Source organism: Myodes glareolus, chromosome 2 (assembly GCF_982192425.1).
Source record: "Myodes glareolus chromosome 2, mMyoGla1.1, whole genome shotgun sequence".
Taxonomy (NCBI): domain Eukaryota; kingdom Metazoa; phylum Chordata; class Mammalia; order Rodentia; family Cricetidae; genus Myodes; species Myodes glareolus.
In genome coordinates, this window is record NC_142027.1 from 87340666 (window position 1) to 87361335 (window position 20670).

Here is a 20670-nt window from a genome sequence, read left to right on the forward strand (position 1 = left end):
CCTAGAACTGAACTTGAGTTGAACCCAGCCTGGAGAACAGATGAATTGGGATTAGAGAGAAGGAACGAGGCAGGTGAGCTGTGGAGCATTCCGTGGGGCGACTGGCAAAGGCCGGATAAGCTTGTGACCTGAGGGAGAGAGACGGGTCCAATAGACCCAGACCTGATGGAATCTATGAGCAAAGAAGGAAAAAGTGGAGATCAGCAAAATTTTGTCACAAGTTGGATAAGAGAGGCCAAAGACACAGGTCCATTTTATTAAATGTTTGGTCGCATCATAGGTAGATAAGAAAATGCCCATGATTTTTATCACTGTATGCCGAAGTCAGTAGGACTTTGCTGTAGAACACTTATGAAAAGGAGAGGAAAAAAGAAAGTTTTAAAGAAAAGAATCAGTTGACTTTTTAGTTTCTGAAAATTGAAGGAGGGCTGTGTAGGAGCCAGGCTAACCCTACCCCAAGCCACTGCACCTTTTCCATTGTTCATTTGGTTTTTTTTTTTTTTTCGAGACAGGATTGTTCTTCATAGCCCTAGCTGTCCTGGCTGGAACTTACTCTGTAGACCACACTGGCCTCGAACTCACAGAGATCTGCCTGCCTCTGCCTCCTTGTCTGTCTGTCTCTCTCTCTCTGTCTCTCTCTCCCTCCCATGGACAGGGCATTTGCAAGGACTGTGTGGCATATCATCTATGAGCGAATAGCAGTTTTTTTAATAAGGCAGAATATTCTGCTTAGAAAGAAACTGTTTGCTTCAGGATGATGGTTTTGCCTGAGTAAACATCCCCACCGAGAAGTTTTGGCCCGTGGAGCCTCCTGTTACCCTCCTGCTCCCTCAAGCTTGACTGCATCCAAGCTTGTAACCCACGGCCAATTTGTGTCCAAGAAAATACAAGCTGCCATTTTTATTGTACTTTTTAAAACATACATAAAATTTTGCTACTGTAACTGTCTTTGGGGGGCACTGGTGTTTTGAGACAGAGTCTCACAGTGTAGCCCAGTCTGACCTAGAATTCACAAAGTAGCTTAAATTGGAAACTCGTGGCGATCCTCCTGCCTCAGCTTTCTGAGAGCTAGGGTTACAAGTGTGTGCCACCATTCTTGGCTTTAACTGCATTAACTATTTTTAAGCACGTAGTTCAGTATTGTTAAGTACATTTGTGTTATTTTGCAGTATCTGTGTGTGTGTGTGTGTGCGCATGTGTGTGTGTGTGTGTGTGCACATGTGTGTGTGTGTGCAGATGTGTCTGAGAAGGTCAGAGTTCAGTCCCTCTCCGCCTTGTTTGTGGAGACAGTTTGTCTCTGAATCTGAAGTATCTGGCCAGGAAGCCCCAAGGTTCTTCCTCTCTCAGTTCCACCAGCTTTTCTTTCTTTATTTCTTTTTATTTTATGATTTTATTTTTTTTAACGTGGGCACCGGATATCCGAGCTCAGGCTTATACAGCAAGTGATCATCCCAGCGCCTGCAATGTCTTGGGAAACACTGAAGTTCTGTGCCTGCTGACCCCCCCCCTTCCCCTACCCCTCCCACCAGGGCTGCCACCGTTCTATTTTGTCTCTGAATTTGCTGACCCGGGGTACCTCCAACAGCTCAAACAGTCCCACTCACAGAATTGGGATGATTCTGTCCCTTTCTGTGTCTTTGGGGCCTCATTTGCATGGTGTGGGCTTTCTTGGCACATGCTCTTACATATAGTTCTACATACAACTCCATGTCACGTTGATGTCTTAAATCTTTACCCCAGGGTGTGGGCTTTAGTTTTGTAACAAGCGAAGGACACTCTGGTGGCTTCTACTGTACACATGGTAGCCTCAGCCTTGTAAGGACATTTCCAGCTTCCTCTCTGTGGGCTTCTTGCTCCCATACGCTAAGCTAATCATGGGTTCGTTTCCATATGCTAATCATGGGTTCTCCTGGGCCTAGCTCTCTACCTTCTTCGCTACCTGCTTCTCCCCAGCCTGGGAACACAGATTTAGCTTGCCCCAAATAATGTGTCCTAATATGGAAATGGTTCTAAGAAAGTCTTAAGAGTTACAGAACAAGATTTTGTGCAGATGGGGCCTAGCTGAGACCTTCCCAACAGGCAGAAAAATAGCCAGCCTGGGTCCTTGGGCCCAGGCTGAAATAAACAAGGGACAGGGAATGAGGAGAATGAGAGAATCAGAATGGGTCACACTTCATGGAAAGGCACATAAAGGAAGAAAAGTAGATGTAGAGGGTTGGGCTGAAGGTGGAGGTCAGCTTGCCCTCTGGGTCCATGGCGATGTCCGGATCAGGTGACTACAAAAGGCCGTATGTGGGTCTCTGGTCCGATAGTAGCCAGGGTCTGTATTTATATCCTTGGCATCTCTTGCCATTGAGTGCCATGCTGACTTCAGTGGGCTGGGCTGCTTCCTGGGACCAAGATCGGGTCCGCGAGTGATTCTGCCACTGGGACCTTACTGATCTGGGTGACTTTTTCCATCACCTGGGGCCCTGGCGAAATCCAGGCCTAGACTGCGTCTGAGGACCATGTCTATGCCCGTGGTCCTACCACAGCTGAGGTCTAGATTGATACCCATGTCCCCATGGTGTCGCCAAAGGCCACATGAAGCCTGAGGTCTGGGCGGCACCCTATGGCCTTGTTGGTGTCCAGGGGCCATGCTGCGGTCAGAGCCATCCTGTTCTAAGTGGCCAGAGCTACCACTCAGAACAAGGATGGCGACCAGACTAAGCTGCTGCCTGAGCCATGTCTGCATCTGTGGCCCAGCTGCAGCTGGGGTCTGCGCTGAACTCTGTGGCACAGATTACAAGGGGCCCCATACAGAGGCCGGGGATCTGGGTCGGAGCCTGCAACTTGAATGGAGTCAGGGGGCCATGCCACAGTAGGGGCCACACAGATATAGGTGACCTGTGCTGCCACCTGGGACTAGAGTGTCATCTTGACCCAGGCTGCTGCTGAGGGCCATGTCTAGAACCCCTGTAGTGACCAGGGTCCAGATCAATATACATGGCTCACCTTATCATCGAACCCCATGAAGAAACCCAGGGCCAAACCAGCAACCTGAGTCCAGCTTGGTGATCAAGGACGAGGATGCATCCATATCTGAGGGGGCCTGCACTGTGACTCAATGACATGGTGACCTCTGGGCCTGAGCTGTAGCTAAGGAGCATGTTAGGGTCCATGACCCTACTACAGCCAAGGTCTGTGCTGATGTTCAATACTCCTATTGCCATTAAAGGCTGTGCAGACACCCGAGATCAAGGATCAGGTTGGTGTCTCAGGGCCATACTGCTGCTGGGGGCAGTGGGGACATACAGCCCCAGCTACTGCTTAGGACCATGTTGGGGTCCATGGTCCTACTACTGCTGCTGGGAGTCTGTCCTGAAGTCTGGGTCCTACACTGCCATTCAAGGTTACATAGAGGCCCAAGGTCCAGTTGCAACCTGAGGCCTTAGTGACGTCCAGCGACCACATGGCTGCTGGAACCGTTCCCACCTGAGTGGCCATTCCCTCCACTCAAAGCCAGGATGTTGCCTGACCCTAAACTGCCACCAAAGGCCATGTGTGGGTCCATGGTTCAACTGCAGCTGGGGTCTGTGTTGATATCTGTGGCCAGTGGCCCCTCAGGAGGCCTCAGGAACCATGCGAGATGAAATCAAAGGGCTGTACTGAGCCCGTCCAGCCCTTCACTGCCCCGGGAAAGCTGGCCTTGCCTCTTGCTGCCCACTATAGCAAGAGAGCTAGCCCCTGCACTCGGGAGAGAGGGCCCCCACCCCTCACCACAGGTGAGGATGAACCCACCTTGAGGGCATGCATATAAGGGAGCTGACTCCACTGCAGGACCCAAGGCAGATAGCCCAGGTGGTTTGTTCTGATCTGATCTGACTAACACCCAGGCCCACAACAGGGCCTTGGGTTGACCCATCCTGGCATCTATGCCATCTAGGTCCTGCTGGGGCTTGTGAAGGGACTGGTCCTGTTGACAGATTCCTGCAAGATCTCCAAGACACAGAATCACCCAGGAGAGCTCCGGTGAACCCAAATAATATGTTCCAAGAAAGTCTTAAGAGTTGCAGAACAAAAGAAAGTAATAACTCAAGGTGTTTTCCAAATGGGAAGCATCAGGGGTTCACAGCTAAGTAAGGGAATCTCTGCTATAGGTCTCTGATGTGACCTGGTAACACCCTTAGCTTTCATGTTGATGGAAGCTAGGAGTTGGTTAGGACATTCCAGAAAGTTTCACAGGACAATCACAAGGTTATTAGATCAGCCGTAGAGATGGACAATGGATGGCTCAAAATAGCTCAACACTTTGACCTTGAATTGCAACATTCTGACTCAATAATGAGACAACTAACGTGGGATAACCTTTCACATGGCTCTGGCTTCTTTTAAAGTCTGTTTTATTCATGGTATAATGTCCTCAAAGTTCAGCCATGTTGTGGTATGTGTGCAATCTCCCACTTGGGGTTTTTGGTGTAGAATGCTGACAACAGGGGATCTGTCAACATTTTTTTTCTTTTTATTAAGCCGAGCAATATTTCATTGCATATATATTCCACATTTTCTTTTAACCTTCATCTACCCACGGATACTCGGGCTGCTTTTGCCTTTTGACTACTGTTCACGCTGCTCTGAATATATAGTGTAAAATCACCACTTTGTACGCAATGATTTTGCTCTAGAAGTCTCAGCCCGGGTTTAAGGTCAAAGGGCAAGAGTGTCTTTCCTCCGAGGGAATGGTCCGATCTTGTCTCCACAAAGCTAAAGCTTCATGTCTTGGTTCCTCTTCTATTGCTATGAAGAATCACCATCACCAAGACTACTTATAAGAAAGCATTGAATCGAATTTTGCTGATGGTTTCAGAGGGTGAGCCCCTGGCTGTCATGGCTGTTATTGTGGTAGCAGGCAGGTGGCAGGCATGGTGCTGGAGTGGTAGCTGAACATCTCTGATCCACAAGCAGGAGATAGAAAGAGAATGCCACTAGGTCTGGCATGGACTTTTGACACCTTAAAGCCCACTCCCAGTGACACACCTCCTCCAACAAGGCTGTACCTGCTGATCCTTCCCAAACAGTTACACCAACTGGAGACCAAGCATTCAAATATGTGAGGCGGTGTGGGTCATTCTTACTCAGATCGCCACACCTGCCTCCCCACTCCACAGAGCCTGGATGGTGGAAGGTCCCTGCCTTTCCCCTACAAATTTCACTGGAAAGCAAACCAAAACGTGTTCCTAATAAAGCACAGAGGAAGAATCTCCAGTGGAAATTATCTCATCCTCCTGCCTCCCGTTCTATGTTGGTTGGTTGTTAGGGAATATCTCTAAAACATCATTCCAAAACTACCCAAGTATGTGTGTATGCTTACGTGGTGTGTGTGTGTGTGTGTGTGTGTGTGTGCATTCATGCATGCGTGTGTATGCATATGTGGGAGTAAGTTTTTGTTTTGTTTTGCTTTTGCTTTTGAGAAAGAGTCTCACTGTGTAGCCCAGGTTAGTCTCCACCTCTAGAGCAGTGAGTTTATAGGTCTGTGCCGCCATATTCACTAAGCCTTTGCTTTGTGCTTTAGGATAAAAGTTTCCTTTCTCCTTCAACAGCTTATTCCCTTTCTGTATAGTAGGATGCCTTGACAATATGGGGTGGGAGTGTTAATTCTGTGTTTACAAGTGATGCTGTATTGAACACCCCATGCTTGTGTCCTTGCTTATTGTTTCGAGCCCTGCTGTGGGGTAGAAGAGGAAGTGTTGGGCCAAATAGCATGGATATTTAATAATTTGTTAGTTCTAGTCAAATTGCTGTCCTAAAGATTCTCCTGATGTATCTGGTAGGGTTCAAGAAAGGCATGTGCTTCCGATTTCAACACTGGGGCAAACATTCCAGTTTATTCTTATTTGACCGCCAAATAGTCCTCTCTATGTAAATCCACACGGCTTCTACTACGTAACTCAAATCTGTGGGAAAATCTGCTCGGTTAGTAAGTTCACCTAGCTTCAGCATGCATTGTCTGCTTATAGCCTTAGGCAAATTTCCTAAAAAAGTAATTGTGTATTCTTTAGATTTATTTTAGCTGTGTGTGTGTGTGTGTGTGTGTGTGTGTGTGTGTGTGTGTGTGATGCTTTGCGGGTACCAGGGTACCGTCTCATCCAGACGCTGCAGGCAGTTACAAAGCTTGCAGCAGCGGTGGTCGCGTTCCAGCAGGCTGACTCTGTAGCCCCCCCTCAGTGTGTCCATGGCATCCCTAAGTAGAGGTGCTGGCTCCCAAAGGGACCCCCCTGGGAGCTGTTACAACTTCCATGAGATCTCCCAGCTACCTTCTTTCTCTTGATAACCTCAGCAGTTGTGGAGAGGAAGACCCGGGAGGAGTTTATGTCAAATGTCAGAAGAGACATTTGATCCCCTGGACCTGGAGTTACAGGTGGTTGTGAGCTGCCCCATAAGGGTACTGGGAACAGAACCCAGAGGAAGAGCATCGAGTGCTCTTAACCACTGAGCCATCTCTCTAACTCTGTAATTTTATATTTTTGTTGGTGATAAGTTTTAGGATTTTTCTGCTGTAAAGCTAATTTAATTAAAATTTGCATATTTTCCTTCCCGGGTTGCATCAATACAGTTTAAAATACAAGGACTCCTCTTTTGTTTTTCTTTTGAAGAAAACTTTTGCCTCTTGCCCCTTCTCTTCATTTTGAGAAATTACAAGCTGATTAGAGAGTTCAAATTCCATAAAAGACTTGTAGGTCATCTGCTTAAGGGAAATAGCTGCCTCCTATCCCAATTTACTCGTAAGTCCTTAAGATTCTTGTATGGTTTGTATAGGGCAGTGATCTTACAGTTATGTAAATTATATTGTACATGTAAAGATGTCATCAAATAAGGCCCAAGCAATTGTTTGGGGCGTGAAGATTTGCCCACGAGCCCTCCCTGTGAACAGTGGAGTCCCTGGGCAGAGAGACCTTGCCATCAGTCACGTTAAAAAAATATATTTACTTAGCCAGACAGGCAGCTAGGACTGGGCGAGAGGCTAGCTCGCCTCGGTCTACCTCCACCCCCCACCCCGGGTCCCCGTGGGTCTCCTTTTGTGTGTGCCCTGCTTCCTCTCTAGGCGTGTCTGCGCGGTACAGAGACAGTGCCGCACCCAGAGCAGCCGACTGTCTGCTTAGGGCGATGCCACTGTCAAAGACTGGATTGTCAGGCGACAGTTCAACCGCCCGGCTCTGAGGATTCCCAGAGACGAGGTGGCCCTCACTGCTGCTGTTGCTGCTTCTGCTGCTGCTGCAGCTGCTGCTGCTGCTGCTGCTGCTGCGGCGCCGGCAGCCGAGCTCCCGCCCCTCCCTCGCAGGAAGATTTGCCAGCTGCCCCGCCCTCTCCTCCCGGGTCCTCCTCTTCACAATTGCTGAAGTTATCGGGAGAAATAAGGTAGCCCGGAGACCGCATGGAAGTTGTGACAGTTCCACGGAGCGTCGCTTTGGGAGCCAGCACCTCGGCTGAGACGTTGAATGCAGGTGCTGTGGAACCAGCCCCCCGGGATGGGCCACGGCTGCTGCAAGCTTTATAACTGCCTTCAGTGCCTGGACAAGACGGTACTTGGTCTTCCCTCTTCTCTCTTCCCCTCCTCCTTGGTCTGAGCAGAGAAGGTGCGAGCATCCACCTCTGCCCCCTCCTCCTTCCCTCGCATGCCTATGTGCTTTGTTGGTGAGCAGGAAGCTCCGGGTTCTCCTTCCAGGGTGCTGGATCGTGAGTGGTGCTCACGGAAAAGCGTTTGCTCGCCCGGGCTCTGCGGGTCCTTACATAATGTTTATGTTCCTGCAGGCTCAGATAAAACTGTTGCATTTTGCAGACATACTGGGAAAGTCTTGAAATCCAAACTGCTAGGGGAATGCTGGGAAGGTTCTTAGTGCATTTTATGCACCTGGGAAACCTAAGATGTTCTGGTGTGGGCGGGATGTGGGTCAGCTAGGCACAATGTTTTCCCTAAGCCACACTGGAACTTGGAAAGTTTCTCACTCCGGATTTAAAGAGCATTTCCTCTTGGGTTTATTGTCCATGCCAGCGAAGTAGGTGCAGAGTCTATAGAGTTGGCGATGGAACTCACTTGTCACAAAGTGGTAGGCAGCATGGGGCCAAGACTTGGTGAGCCAGGGAGGCTGAGGGTTCACCAAAAAGGAAATCCACAGCCCAAGAGCTGAAATCGAGTCAGAACAAGCACTGCACAGTGATTCAACACATAGACCGGCTTTGCTTTTGATGTGTGCCTGGTCTGGGCACTTACAGCGGGGTGTGGGCGTTTTTAATTCTATCTCTAGATAACTACTAGCAAGAACTCTTCTTGGGCTATAGATTTCATCAAAGATGCATGAAATGGAATCTCGCGAGGGACGAGAAGCCTGAAATTGCCTCTTTTCTACCCATGTGGCGTCAACTAGTAGATAGCTTGGGGTATAGTGTGTGACCAGGTGACGGGGAAATATATGGCTTAATTTAAAACTCATTACAGGGTCGTCACTGGGGATCATCTTCTGTCAGTTCTGTTCATGTATCCTGACCTACCACTCACACACCATCTCAGAAAACTAAGCTGTCCCTTCAAACTCACCTAGGACTTTCGTTCGGGTACCAACATGCCAGCGAATTTGGCATCTGTCAGCCAAAGTCAGAGCTTACGCTGTGTACATGCGTGTTATTAAGAAATAGACATACAGGAAGCGGCTATAAAAACCACCACTGTAGCTGCTCTTTTTCAAGAGATGTGGCTGCAGAAAGGCCTTCAAGGGAGCTTTATAACAATTCTTTGCTAAAGGGAAAGAGAAGCCAGATGCCCAGCCTTATTATAAAGTTTGTACTCCTGAACTCAGGTCGAAAAGTTCCAGAAACAAAGTCAGGCACAGAGATGTTACCTGTAATCTCAGCTGCTGGGCTGAGGTAGGTAAGGTTGGTAGACTGTGAAGTCTGGGCCACCAAGGGCAGTCCCTATCTCAAAAAAAAAAAAAAGTTTTTACCTTTGGAATAAAGATTGTCCAGGGGTGGTGCACACCTTTAATACCAGCACTCGGGAGGCAGAGGCAGGTGGATGGATCTCTATGGTTTTAAGGTCATCCTGGTCTACATATCCAGTTCCAGGTCAGCCTGGACTGGAGAGAAAAAGAGAGAGAGAGAGAGAGAGAGAGAGAGAGAGAGAGAGAGAGAGAGAGAGAGAATGAGAATAAGAATATATCCTGAAGTGAACTTGCCCCTGTTTTCTCTTAAATCAAATTGCTAAAAATAATCTTTCTTATGTCATTCTTGCATTTAAGGATTTTGGAAAATAATTCGATGTTACTCGTCTCTTTAGAAGGGTGATATTTAAGTAGCTGTCGTTTGTTTGGGCTTTGAAACCCCAAATTCAGTGCTTAAATTCTCTGTGATAGAAACATAAAACATTGAATTGTATCATTGACCCTTTTCATTAGGCTCACACCATATTTCTTGATTTTTTTTTCCTTTGCCCTGTTTCAGCATAGTGTTCCCGCATCAGGTGTAATGGATCCCTATATTTACAGGTGCTCTGGAAAGCAGTTGGCAACTTCCCCTTTTAAAACAAAAGCAAGCATTTGTGTGTTGCTGCTTGCTTTTCAAGATAACTTCACAGGAAGTATGCCTGAATCCTTCTTTCACTCCATAGCTACCTGTCACCCAGGCACTGTGACAGGAGACAGGATTTCCTCTGCCTTTGGGTGTGTCATGCTGTAGATCTGGGTAAGCCCTACCCTCTGTCAGTCCTGACAGCTGAGCATCTATGTAGTTTGAAAAGTGTTCACGTGTAGCAAAGGTCACTAGGAAGTTCTCCTGACTGCTTTAGCCCAGCTTATTCTCCCTCCGAAACCAAACCTTTTCTACTGCATCCCATAACTATAAGAGAGAACATTTGATTTTAAGAGATAACAATATGTTCTTTTGCAGTTTGATGACACTGGAGCTAAGGTGTTGTTTTTAAAAATGATAGATGTGAAAGTAACGTTTAAAGTCATTTCAGAGACGGGGCTAAGAAAGCAGTGCCTGGGAATGGCTCTTTAACGCGGTGCACCAGGAGAAACTGTGCAGTCTTCCTAAAGAACAAAATGAAAACAAAACTGCCCAAGTGAGAAAATGTTTATTTTTAAAATGATCTGTGTTGGGACTGGAGAGCTGGTCTTGCAGAAGACCTGGGTTCAGTTCGCAGCACCCATATGGTACCTCACAACCCTCTGTAACTCCAGTTCCAGGGGAATCCAGTGCCCTCTTCTGGCGTCCTTGGGTACTGCATGCAGGTGCTGCACATAGATATGTGTAGGCAAACCACCTATACACATAAAATAAGTACATAAGTCTTTAAAAGCCATCCATACCTCTTGTCTTCTCACTTGCCCAAAACTATCCAATTAGCCATATTTATTCCTGCTTTCCTCCATGTCTCGTTGCTGCAGAGACTATCAAAGAATTATTTAGAAACATGAGCAGCCTTTTGTCAGTTATTAATTCCCTTGTGCATTCACATTTTCCAAGGAAATTTCAGGTTGTATAGACAACAGTGACACACATTGAGCTATTAAGCACTAGTTAGAGACTAGAGGATAATTAAATGAAGGTTCTCACCACTCCCCAACTCTGAAACAAGTTGAGGGAGAATCCCAGAAAAGGTTCTTGGAGATGGAATGGAATTTTTGAATTGCACTTGGATAAATGTGGTAGAGTTTTGTTAAACTGACAAGGAGTGGGGTTGTAACTGCCAGCAAAGAGCACAAGAGGAAAGTGCTTTTGCTCAACATGAAGAATCACAAGAGGGTAGTTTTGAGGATAAACACAGAAGAAAATGCAATGCATAAAAGATGCAGAGAATTTTTCAGCCTAGAAGCCAGACTTGCATTTCTTACCTTGTATTAATTGCAAAGTGCAGGTCTGTCTGAGTTGTTGTTGTTGTTGTTGTTTTGTTTTGTTTTTAGCAGAGATATAACCTGGCTGTAGGGCTGCTTGATGGCCATGCTTTGGGGAAGATGACTGGGTCCACACAAAGTCAGAAAGTTTCCTAAGTGCAGCATAAATGGGTTAAAACTCTCCGTGCTGGCTCATTTCCGGTTCACCAACTTTCCCTCTAGAAGGCTCCTGCCTTGCATGTTCGATGTCCTTCTCCTTAGCCCCATCAGTCTCTGTCCTTTCCAGTTGCTCGTTAGTCATCCAGATGTGGATACCCTCGTTATCTTCCTGCCTGGATGATGCTCCCTCATTAGCCACTGTCTCCAGGGTAAACAAGATGCTTTCTTTTAACAAGTGATTCCCCCAGCATGCACAGTGGCAAAAGCTGGGGCGACCTTTTAAATTCAGTCACTCTGGTTTCTTTTAATATAGGATTTGAGCATACTGTTTGCACAATTAGACATTGGAGTGTATGGAAGAAGATTAAATATGAGCGGTACTTTGTGTTGAACGGATTTATATTAAATTTCATTTTTGAGTTGAAAAATGTATCATTATACAAATATAGGAGCTTCTTGTTAATTATTTGGGAAAGAAATAATTCTTATTGATTAACTCAAACATCGCATCAGCACTATCTTAAATCCAGAGCAGAATAAAAGCTAAAAGGTCACCCCACATCTCAAGGGCTTTCCCCCCAGAGCTCTGCTATAAATCTGGTCACATTTTTTAATATCCACACTGAAAATGAATGGTCTGTGCACGGAAATTACCGTGGAGATGTGTGTGTTCCGTGACTGTTTCATCTGAAGGTACCAAAGAAAATACTTTCCCAGCTTGACACATTTTTCCCAAGTTGAATTAACCCACGTTTGTGGATAAGAGGCAATGCTATCTCAGAGAAGAGTGGAAAACTCCTAACTTCATGAGGCTTAGTGTGAAAGTGTGCATCTTAATTCCCAATAGAAAGGACCCAGTAATTTACTCAAATACCAGAAAGATCCCTACCCTCCTTTCTTCTCTGAGGCACAGTCTTAAAGTTCAGCCTAAGCTGGCCTGGAACCTGCAATCATCTGCCTCTACCTCCCAGGTTCTGGGCTTACAGGCATGTGCCAGGGCACCAGAGTCCTTCCCCTTCTTATTTGTGTGGTCTTTTTTTGCTTAGCTTGGGAACATCGTGGCCTGCATCGCATGGTTAGTGCTCTGTGATTAGCACTTACACAGAACAGCTTAGAACTATGGGAAGGGGGCTGAGGAGATGGCTCAGCAGTTAAAAGCACTGGCCTTTAGTGCAGAAGATCTAGGTTGGCTTCCCAGCACCCACCTCAGGTGGCTCACAACTGCTTGTGACGCCAGCTCCAGGTGGTCTGACACACTCGGCCTCCACAGGTGCTGGCAGCCACGGGCACGCATGTACACTTAAATAAGTACAATATATGATATGTCATTTTAAAAAATATAGCAAAGACTGTTATGAGTTCCTGGTATACACACACATAAATACACACACACACACACACACACACACACACACACACACAGGCAAGGGAAACATTTCTTAGGAAGACGCTTGCTCAGTCTGCAGTGAATTTCATAAGTGGTCCTCAGTATCCCTTGCAGACAAACAGCAGTTCTTCAGTGACTTTCACAGACCAGGGTCAGAAGTTACAAAGATGAAGACTCTGGGCCTGTCTGCTGGAGTGACAAAGGTTCCTAGAAGCCCCTGGTGCCGTTTGGAAGCTCCCTTCACGGACCCTGTTTGTTCCTCCTCTGACCTCAGCCTAAATCTCCAAGACAGCCCTAGGCTCCTGGGCTATCTCGCACTCTTCTGTAATTGCTTGTGTATTGGCTCACTCTGAGACACTGGCTTCTTGGAGGTCAAAATGCATTTTTCCTGGCACGCAGTAGGCACCCAGTCAGTGTGTGGTGGCATAGAAGCTTCCCGTTTCTGGGGTCACTGGAGGAGGAGCCATCCGGGGATACTGGAATGCAGTCTTAGTTTTATTGATTGGCTGCTCATTCAAGGAGACGCATGGCTGGCTGATGCCCAAGTGTGGTCACACAGGTGATGTTAACTAGGAGAGACAATTTCACTTCCTGTTACCACCAGCCCCACCAGGTGGTGTCAGCCATCTAAACAGGTAACTCCCAGTGACTAAGCAGGTTAAGGTAACAGAGTGTGGCAAACTGACTTTGGGGCTTGGCCACACGTCCAGTTGCTTGGTGACGCAGGAATGAGTGGGTTCTCGGCTCTGCCAGGTGGGTCTAGCTAGGAAAGAGCGACAGCAGAATTCGCAGGGGTCTGTGGAAGACTGTGACCAAGTCTTCAAAGGTGGGTAGGCTCCGGGAGAGCAGGCCTGCTGTGGGCGCCTACATTCAGGACTGGAGAAGGAGGGTGAACTTGTTGTTCCCTGGTCCCTGGTTGTCTTGGCTTCCACATCTAAGATTTCCCTGCCATGCTAAAATAAATGAAGAGCCAGTACTGTGAAGGAGAGGCCCATGCTCCAACGGAGATGCGGCTGCAAAGCTGCAGCTGCTGACTTGGGGAGACCATGAGTGCTCCCTAGGTACTCATCTGAAGTTAAGCCTGTCTTAGACTAAACAGTCCCCGGTCACGAATGGCCTGCTTGGACTCTGCAAGGCCTGGACTTTGTCACCAGGACAATGTGGATGGCTGTTGGCTGTTGGTGTCTATATTTAGCCCTCTTGAGTGAACACAGGAGTTCACGTGCTTGGCACCAGTTAGGAATTTTCCACGCATTCCCCATTTAGGGAAGTGCTGATCCGACCCCCGCGTCAGAGGATGCTTTGCTCCCATCCCAGTCCCCCTGTCTTGTCATCACCCAGGGAGCAGCGAGAAGAGTGGCTTGAAGTCCTTGTAGAAGGCATCTCAGCTGTCCCCAGAGACTAAGGGCATCTCAAGATCAAGGCTTCTGCTGGGTTCTGTGGTTCCGTGATGGGTACGGGACACATGCAGCAAGGACAAAACAAACGGCAAGAGTCGTTGGTGTTCGCCTAGAAAATGCTGGTCCTACGGTCTTAGCTGTTGGCACCATTGCAGGGTCATGACGTCATTCTGGCTTGGCTTTCAGGAAACACAAAATAACTCACTTGATGCATAAATTAGAGGGGTTGATATCATTTCAAAAAAAGCAAACATTACGGAAGAAATTTTCTCATAAGAACAGGCAGGCTGGCCTTGGCAAGCTAAGGCGGAGCTGAGCCAGCCTCTTTAGCAGGAATGTGTCCAGGGAAGTCAGAAAGATGCATCTAGAATGGACAGGGAGAACCAAACAGCCATCCTGTCTGAAGTTGCAACCCCAGAAGACTGTGTGGAAGAGGCAACAAACAATGGAAATGTCCCCACCTACGAGTCACAAATCAGTATCAAGGATACACGGGTAGGGTGAGCTCTTGGGGTGGAGGCAGGGGTGAGTTGGGGGCCAGGGGGTCAGGAGGGTCGGGGATACAGCTAGAGAAGTTTCCAGAGTCAGATGAGTGGCCGCTGACTGCCTCTCCTGCAGTCAGACGTGACAAGCTGAGGGACCGGGAGTGCTAGATCCTGTCCGTGTCCGGTTCAGCCCTTGCTCCATCTGTCTGCAGAAGTGAGGAGGGGAGGGGAGAACCGTGGTGTGCCCAGTGTTTGATGATAACTGGGGCTCGGGTTGAAACTCCTGCAAGTTTTTGTTTCTAAGCCCGCTGGTTCCTTCACCACACAGTTCTGTTACCTCCCCATAAATGGGAAGAAAGCCCAGGGCTGACCAGCAGTACTAGCCGTGCTCTGGATCTGTGCTTTCTGCGGCCGTCCTTCAACGAATTGACCGTGGGTCCAGAATATCCAGGATAAAAGCATTGGTACTGGAAACGCCTAGGCATTTTGGCTTTTTGGTCACAGTTGTTCCCTAAATAGTACAGAGAAGCAACTGCTCACAAGGAATTCACGCCATCTTCAGTATTGTAAGCCAAGGGAGGTGGTTTGAACTCTCCAGGAAGCAGGTTCTCAACATGTAGATAGAAACCCCTTCGGGGAGTAAAATGACCTTTATGCAGGGGTCACCTATCTCCATCAGAAAACAGATATTTGCATTATAATTCATAACAATATCAGAATTAGAGTTATGAAGTAGCAATGAAAATGCGTGTGGTTGGGGGTCACCACAACATGGGGAACTGTATTAAAGGGTCGCAGCATCAGGACAGTTGAGAACCACTGCTCTAGGGGAATAGGAACAGGTTCTCTGTACACGTGGCACTATTTTATGTAAAGAACTTGGGCATATGTGGATTTAGGTATCTTGGTAAGGAGGAGTTTTGAAATCATCCTCTATGGACACCAAGCAATGGCTGTATTTGAAGAAGTGGGGAAAGGAGCCAGGTATTCTATGCATACCTAAAGAAAGTGCTTGGTAGAACTTAGCCTTAATAGCCTTTATTAAATAGTAAATAATGTCTACCCAGAGTGTTCTAGAGCTTGATCACTTTCCTTTTGGGGTTCATTTCCTACCTGCCACTCACTACCTGGAAGGTTCAGAGCTGTTTGCTATGATGTGAAGCATCCCACCCGGTGATTGTGCTGTCCCCGTGAGATGCTGGCTACAGTGGGATGGTGCTGTACCCATCGTCAGACACTGGGTACAGTGGGATGGTGCTGTACCCATAGTCAGACACTGGGTACAGTGGGATGGTGCTGTACCCATAGTCAGACACTGGGTACAGTGGGATGGTGCTGTACCCATCGTCAGACACTGGGTACAGTGAGATGGTGCTGTACCCATCGTCAGATGTGGGCTACAGTGGGATGGTGCTGTACCCATCGTCAGATGTGGGCTACAGTGGGGTGGTGCTGTACCCATCATCAGATGTTGGCTACAGTGGAAAACTGAGGGAGGCATTGGCTTTCAGTTTGAAGTTGGGGTGAGTTTACTGTTTTTGTTAGGATTAGACAGTTCACTGCCGGATACTGTCTGAATCTTTGTAACTCTGACAGGCGCCTTTCTTATGCTATTTTTTGATTAATGATGCTTAAGAGTTTAGCTCTCTGCCTGTGTTTGCGAAGCAGAGGATGTGACTTTTCCAAATTGTTTTTGATGTAGAAGTAAGTTAATTTTCTTACTAGTTTACTGCAATACAAATACTGAAATGACCCTTACCCAAAGCACTAAATTATTACAGGATGGCTGTCAGGTAGCCATTGGAGGCTACTATTAGAACAAGTGTAAAAGTCCTGGGGTCAGTTAGATAAGAATACTTTCCAGGCTCTGGCATTCTGTTCCTCTACATTCTTTTAACTGTGTCAAAATTGGCTGGGGATATGGCTCAATCATAGAACACAGGCCTGGAATGTATGAAGCCCCAGGTTTGATCCCAAGACACACACATATTCACATACACATACACACGCACATGTGAACACATACACATGCACACATATTCACACATACATATTCACACATACACATTCACACACACATATTCACACACACACATTCATGCACACACATGCACACATATTCACACATTCATGCGCATGCATGCAGACTCTATAGTCAGGACAGAGGATCAAGAAGTACTGAAAAAAATCAGAGCACAGGTTTAGGGATATAGCTCAATGCTTGTCTCTTTTTGCATGTGTACCACACTGGGTTTTGTCTCTGCACTGCAAAAATAAATAGATAGGTAGATCAGATGGATAGATCGATGACAGGTATAGATAACTAGATGATAGAAACATGATAGAAAATAGATGATAAGTAATATAAATAGATTAAAGGTGACAGGTGAAGCAATTACTCATATTGTTCTATTATTAAATAAAACTCAGGAGTCAGATATTGGAGTAAAAAACCTGATAGATCCTAGGGCAATGGAGAAATGATCAGCTGACTCTGCCTCTCATCCTTTCCAGATTAAAAAAAAAAAGTGAACCTTTTTAAACCTCTCCCTTTGCCTTCCTGTGTCTCTCTATCCTGATCTGGCTCTGCCAAAAATGTGGTTAATTCTGGCTAGCTGAAGGTTGACTCCGCCCCCTGATTCAAAATTTAATTTTATTGACAGTCTTGGGAGTGTCACAGTGTGATCAAAATATCCCACAACGTCAGATAGATAATTGGTAGATGATATATAGATGTTAGGTAGATACATGATATAGATGATAGATAAGATAGATATATGGATAGATGGATGGATAGATAGATAGATGATAGATAGATAGATAGATAGATAGATAGATAGATAGATAGATAGACAGATAGATAGATAGATAGAACCAGAGCCTATCTGAACATAGGTGACTAATACAGAGACATGCCTACCACTATGGATATTGTCTAGCTACAAATAAAGTCAAAGGAAACCGTGCATCTATGACACCACCTAACACACAGGTACTATTGTGGTTGCATTACATCTGCTTGTTCATTTAATCCCATTATCGCCCCATGTAACAGTCACGACATTGGAAGTGGCGTCTTCTGAGAATTTGGACGACAGTGTTCTGTGGCGTAATCACTGCCTGAACTCAGGGAAAGCAGAACTACCTCAGGTTGAAGGAACAGAGCTTCGGGAATGGCGTGGGAGTCGGTCCTAGCTGATTAGTGCTGATGCAGCAAAATGTTTCCACCTTTGCTGCGGGAGCCACAGAAGTTTATGTCCTAGAGCTGGGAGAGTGGGAAATCCAACACCAGTGCTGGGTCAGTCTCTGACGAGGGCCCACACACTCCAAGATGGCCCCTTCTCGGTTGTCTTGCTTGTGCTTGGGAAAGAGGTAAGCTGCTCCTGGCGCTTCTTTCACGAGAGTGCTAACCCCACTCACGAAAGCTCCACCCCCGACGACCCGATCAGCTCTCAGAGCGCCTCATCTAACCATGTCAGCTGGGGAGTTTCCACATAGGGATTTGAGTGAGTCCCAGACACTCAGGCCTCACAGGGGCCACTGCTCTTTACAGTCAGATCTTTCGGTGGGCATTCTTCAAAGGCTTCTTAGTCAACAACCGCTGATACCTCTCCCGTGAGCTTGCTCATGCTAAATAGCAGCTGGACCATGGAGCTAGTTCTCCAGGTGTCTCCAGGTATCCATCGGGACTACAGAGTTCCTTCCAGCATTATGAATAGCATGCCATTGCTTAGCAAAGGTCTTTTGGTTGACCCGAGGTTCTCCCAGAGCCCACAGTAAACTACCTTAGCCTAAATCAGTGGATCTCAACCTTCTGAACGTTGTGACCCTTCAATATAGTTCCCCATGTTGTGGTGACCCCCTACCAAAAGATTATTATCGCTGCTGCTTCATAACTGTAATTTTGCTACTGTTAGGAGTCATTATGAAATTATCTGTGTTTTCCGATGGTCTTAGGGGACCCCTGTGAAGGGGTCATTCAATCCCCCCAAAGGGTCTCAAACCACAGGTTGAGAACCGCTGGTCTCAATGCAGCTAACTCACGAGCCCAATTGTGAGAACCGCCTCCGGTTTCGCGGAGCGCAGGTTCAGGAGAAGCGCTCCTGGTTTGGCTTTCGGCTGCTGTGATGAACACTGGCCAAAGCCGACTTGGAGAGGAAGAGGTTGAATTTGGCTGGCATGTCTTCATCATGGCCCATCATCGAGCATGAAGATGAGTAGATCTTTGGGGGCCCATGCACTGAGATTGCTCATAAGCCCTTCTTCATTTGAAGAGTGTGCCAACGTGACCTTTAGGCATTGTTATCCCTCATGGGTCCTTAAATGAAACGCTGATTTCTCTTTCCACTCTACCAGTTTTTCAAGTAGCCGCTGTCCTAGTTGGCTTTCTGCTATTGTGAGAAAAACCATGACCGAAAGCAGCTTGGGGAGGGAGGGTTTCTTTGACTTCCATGTCCCAATTACAGTTCATCCTCGAGCAGAGTTAAGGCAGGAACCATGCAGGAACACGACTTTACAGCCTGACTCCCCATGGCTTGCTCAGTGTGTTTTTTAGACAGTGCAGTACCATGTGCACTGGGTGGAACCACTCATCGTGGGCTAAGCCCTTCCACATCGTCATTAATCAAGAAAATGTCCTGTAGACATGCCCACGGACCAATCCGATGGAGGTAATTTCTCTATTGAGGGTTCCCTTCCTGGGCGACTCTGTGTCAAGTTGACGGAAAACGGACAAGCACCATCACGAAAGGCAAGGGTGGCCAGTCATTAAGGGGCGTTGTGCTCATTAGCCTTCCAACGCTCTAATAAGATGCCTGACATAATTATAAGCAGAAAGGGGTAGTTAGTGCTCAGTTTCAGAAGTCCTAATCTTTGATCAGATGAACCACTGCTTTGGGCCTCCCGAGGGCATAGAACCTCCGGATGGAACCAGTTGGGAGCTCGGGACAGAACAAGCTGCTACATCATGGCTAGGGAGAGAAAGAGGGCAGTGTCCTGCAATCTTTCTAAAGGGTACAGTCCCACTGCCTTAACTACTGTTAGACCCCACCCCTTAAAGATTCACAGCACCTCCTGGTCATACCCCTGGGGATGAAGCCTCTAACACAGATCTTTCAGGGAGGCACTGAACATGCAGACTGTAGACAGCAATCACAAGGCCTGGAAGATACCCGTGTAATGTGTTTGGTCCATAGTTTAGCTGAAGAAAGACCCTCTGGATGCCAGTTTTCATTAGGGGTGCCTTCTGTTGACTGACAAGGACCTTCTCTGAATAGCTGGTGTCTCTGACTTCTGAGTAGTATTCCCTTATCATTCTCAGTAAAATCTTAAGGACCCCTCTGCGGTGGCTCATCAATGCAGACTGAATATGTAGTGTGTCTTTGGGTGCTTAAGTGTTTAATGTCACGGAATGTAACTGATGTGAAAACAAGTGACTAGTGAGTTACCAGTGGCCTTTTCTGCCCTGAATAATACTCCAAATGTGCACTACCTCTTGTGCCTTAATGTCCAGAGTGGGTCAAAACTCATAGAAACCTTGCTGTCGTCAGGTCTTAGGAGAGAAATGTTGCATGTTTTTTTTTGAAAAAAAACCCTTATATATACACATATATACACACACACACACACACACACACACACACACACACATATATATGTATGTATGTATGTATGTATATCTCCATGGGATTTTTCATGGTTAAGAATCAACTACTATCATTAAGAACTTGAACAAGAATTTATAGAACACAATAAATATGCCAGTATATTACTGGGTGGATAAGAGATGTTCTTAGAATTATTCTAGGCCAATGGAACCGTGTGACACAGAGAAAGGATGGCTATGGGTGTTACTGTATATTAATACTGCGAGCGAATGAGCCCGACCTGGCTCTGTTGGGCTTGTATAAGGAGGGTGTTTCTCACCTTCAGGGCTAGCCCTGCTTGTTCACTATGTTTTATTTGTTAAACACGTGACTATGCTTCTGGCCCAGGAGGGGCCTCTCAGCATCCCTTTTGTTGTTTTCAGAGTGAAAGCGCCCTTGCGAAGGAAAAGGAGCTGACAGTTGAGCTTGCGAGCATCAGGGATGAAGTCGGTAAGTCAAGGCATCTAATGTGAAGACTGTTCACCACTCTAGAGGCGATGGGACCCGGGAAAAGGGAGCCCAAAACTGGGGTGGCCTCACGCGATAGCCGACTTTACTCAAACCATCAGACAGTTTATACCCTGCGGGTTAAGAAAGGCCACCTGAGTGGAGTTCTCATGAGTTCAGGTTGTGTTCAATCACAAAGACAAGCTACATGTGGCCAAAAAAACAAAAAAAAACAAACGAAAACAACCCACACTTTTCCATAGAGGTATATAGACAAATAAC

At 46.8% G+C, this 20670-nt stretch overlaps 1 protein-coding gene across 5 annotated transcripts in view; it reads left to right on the forward strand.

Moving 5' to 3' along the window:
- Mtus2 (microtubule associated scaffold protein 2) overlaps positions 1 to 20670 on the forward strand; it is a 372456-nt gene that overhangs the window by 311355 nt on the left and 40431 nt on the right. For 4 of the 5 annotated variants that reach the window (XM_085685182.2, XM_048418727.3, XM_085685184.2 and 1 more), the window contains one exon: positions 20325 to 20391. In XM_085685182.2, the coding sequence (XP_085541308.2) occupies positions 20325 to 20391 (67 nt within the window). Of the gene's footprint in view, positions 1 to 7202; positions 7560 to 20324; positions 20392 to 20670 lie in introns of those variants that run through there. The other variant, XM_048418732.3, reaches the window with a different exon arrangement.